This window comes from Terrapene carolina, unplaced genomic scaffold, assembly GCF_002925995.2.
Source record: "Terrapene carolina triunguis isolate 2854851 unplaced genomic scaffold, T_m_triunguis-2.0 Scaffold31171, whole genome shotgun sequence".
Classification (NCBI taxonomy): domain Eukaryota; kingdom Metazoa; phylum Chordata; order Testudines; family Emydidae; genus Terrapene; species Terrapene triunguis.
Window position 1 is genome coordinate 1 of NW_020695522.1, and position 3,207 is coordinate 3,207.

The 3,207-nt window shown below is 69.1% G+C and overlaps 1 protein-coding gene across 1 annotated transcript; it reads right to left on the reverse strand.

Moving 5' to 3' along the window:
- Positions 1-241: 241 nt before the first annotated feature.
- LOC112124063 (lysyl oxidase homolog 4-like) lies at positions 242-2,915 on the reverse strand (the record flags this gene model as incomplete). Its single annotated transcript, XM_026662893.1, has 5 exons — positions 242-425; positions 821-1,043; positions 1,229-1,267; positions 1,701-1,906; positions 2,743-2,915. Coding segments are annotated over 5 exons (825 nt in total), but the record flags the coding sequence as incomplete, so codon positions are not given.
- Between the last annotated feature and the right edge of the window lie 292 nt (positions 2,916-3,207).

Below are 3,207 nucleotides of genomic sequence, written 5' to 3' on the forward strand. Positions count from 1 at the left end.
CTGCACAGCCCGAAGCTCTGGGTTCTCCCTGCCGGTTCTGCTCCGTTCCAGCGCCCTTTGCCCCTGGGGAGCCCAGACCCGGCCGCCCCGTGCCGCCCCAGAGCTCCCCCTCAGCTGCTCGTCCGCTACGCGCCCATAATCCTCTCCAGCCACTGCTCCTGAGACACAGCCCCCCACCACAGCCCCTGGGGTCCTGCTCCCCCCACGCCCCCAGCACCACGGCTCCCCACGGCTGGCTCACCCTGGCCCAGCTGGGCCCCCGCCAGGGCCTGCCTGGCCGTCCCGTAGCCCAGCTGCCGACACACCACGCTGGCTGCGAGCAGGTCCCACTTCTCGTCGCACACGGTGCCCCACTGGCCGTGCTGCAGCACCTCCACCCGGCCCTCGCCCACCTGGGCGCCAGCCCGGAGACGCACCCGGGGCCCCTGCGAGAGAGGGGCCGACGTGGGTGTGAGCCGGACGTGTTCGTGCGCACACCCCCACACCGGGGAATGGCTGGGGTCCCGCCTGTCACGGGGCGCTTCTCAGAGCTGTGGCAGGCTCTGTCCTGTACCCCATTCCCTGTAGCCAGGGCCCCCCACAGCCACCTGCCCCACTCCCCCCAGCGCCCCCTGCTGGGACAGGCCGGGGCTGGAGCAGACAGGAGCCCCCCACCCCACCCCACAGCCAGCGCTGTGGCCTCGCTCCCCCTCCAGAACCGTTGCTGTTTGTGCTCCTGACATCAGTCCCAGGAGGAACCATTTTCCCGCCCGCGCTGCGGTGCTGCCTGTTCCTCGGGGCCAGGGGCTCTCCCGGGGCCCCCCCGTCCCCCAGGGCTCACCTCTGCCCGCAGGCCCTTGCGGAACGGCTTGGGCTTGGGCTTGGCTGTCTGGAACTCGGCGCCCGGGACGCAGCTGACGACGGCGTGCATGCCGTGGGCACAGGCGGGCTGGCGCCGGGCGGCAGGGGACACCTGCACCGGGCAGTGGGACAGGTGGGGCTCCGTGCCCAGGCAGCCGACCCGGTGGATCCAGAACGCGTTCTTCTGGCTCAGGCTCCGCAGGCTGCGAACCGGGGGGGGGGGGGTGTGAGCTCATGCCAGTTCCTGCCCGGCCCCAGCGGCACCCCTAGCTACGTGCGGCCGCCACCCTGTGAGACGGGCGCCCCCCCCCGCCAGTGCCCCGTGGGCAGCCTGGCACCCGGCGGGTCGGCCCCACGTGAGGGAGCTCAGGCAGGGACGGGTCCGTACCTGGACTTGGGATCCTTCAACTTCAGGTTCCAGAGCTTCCTGCAGGGTTAGAAAGGGCAGGTCAGCAGGGCCATGGGCAGCCCCCCACCCCCTCCGCAGGGGCCGCTGTGCCCTCCGCCCCACCCCACCCGCAGCCCCCTAGACACCCTGCCCTGAAATTGGTTTCTACCCTTGGATCCAGGACTTCACGCCTCAGGGAGCCCCGTGACCCAACCCTTGTACCAATGCACACGCGTGTGCAACACTCAGCATTCTGTGACCTTGGACCCCTCCCCCGCCATCTCATCTAAGCACCCCAGACTGTTGCGAGGGGACCTGCCCCGACACCCCCCAGCCAGCCCCACGGCCCTGTCCGCAGGCATCTCCCCTGGCGAACACCCCCTAGCCCGGCAGGCCCGGACTTGCCTATCAGACCAGCCCCCCGGGCACCTCCCCGCCCTGCTCTGCGCACGCCCGCTGCGCCCGGCGCTACCTGTAGAAGCCGGTGTTGAGCCGCTTCTCCCGGGGGAACCCCAGCATCCCGCACACCACGCGGCTGTTGTTCCTGGTCCAGCCGGCGTCGCACACCTGCCTCCAGCGCCCCTCGTGCTTCACCTCCACCACGCCCTCGCTGACGGGCACGCTCAGCTTCGCCCAGGCCAGGACTGGCTTGAGCCGCACCTCTTCCAGCTTCCTTCCCTGCCCCAGGCCAGATACCGGGTGAGGGGGGCCCAGGACACACGGCGGAAGAGAGCACTCGGGGGTGGGGCTGGGGGAAGCAGGGCAGGGCAGCGCATGGGTGAGAATCTGGAGGGGTGGGGGCAGGATGCCCAGGGCTGCGGGGCGGGAGTGAGGGGCGCCAGCAGAGCTGTGGGGAAAGGCCAGGGGAGGGATAGGAGGGAGTGGGAGCTGAAGTAATAGGAAGGGGCCAGCATTAACCAGACCCTGCACTTGCTCCTATGCACACACGGGTGCACGTACGGAGGTGCGCGCGCGCGCACACACACACACACACACACACACACTATCTCCGGTCAGTATCCGCAAAGCGCATTGTGACAGTACCATGGGAATGGGGTTGTTTCTGCCCCCCCTCATCTCACCCCCGTGAGCAGCCGGAGTACTGGGGCAGGGAGCCAGCTCCCTCAGCCCCCCCTGCGGCAGTCAGGGAGGCCGGACCCCTCTCCAGCAGGGGGCACTGCAGTGAGTGGGGCAGGAGTGCTGGAGTGGGGCAGCTCCAGGCAGGGGCGTAGACCCTGCACTGCCCGGGGGGGCTGGTGATAAGCAGAGGCCAGGCAGGGCAGGTTGAAGAGACAAGACCCCTGGCAGAGGTGCCAGTCCCCCCATTGCAGCAGGGATCTGCCCCCCTGGGCTTGGAGCCGCTGGGGCTCCTGGAGGAGGGGCTCGGGCCGGTTACAGGGGTCAGACTAGTGGAAGCTCCTGGCCCGGCAAAGCCGGGCAAAGCCAACCGGCAGCAGGCGCCCCAGGCGGGAAGCGCCCCCAGCCAGCCCAAGCAGCCCCATGTCCCCGCTCACCTGCAGGCCGGGGGCTGGGCCCGGGGCACGAGGGCCGGGCGGGTGCCGGGCCGAGCACACGACGCCGGCGTCCTCTCCGTGGTGGCAGTCACTCACGCCCCAGCCGTTGGAGTGGCACTCGGCCAGGGAGCGCTCGGTGCCAGCGCAGCGCAGGTTATCCAGCCAGACGGGGCCTGGCGCAGCACAGCGGGTCAGTGACGGGCCTGGGCCAGGAGCTCTGGCACCCCCCCTCCCATGGACTCAGCAACAGGGCCCCAGGCCGGCAGCCCCCTCCCCCGAAAGCATCTGAGAGTAGTTATTAATGGTTCCCAATCCTGCTGGAAAGGTATAACAAGTGGGGTTCCGCAGGGGTCTGTTTTGGGACCGGCTCTGTTCAATATCTTCATTAACGACTTAGATATTGGCATAGAAAGTACGCTTATTAAGTTTGCGGATGATACCAAACTGGGAGGGATTGCAACTGCT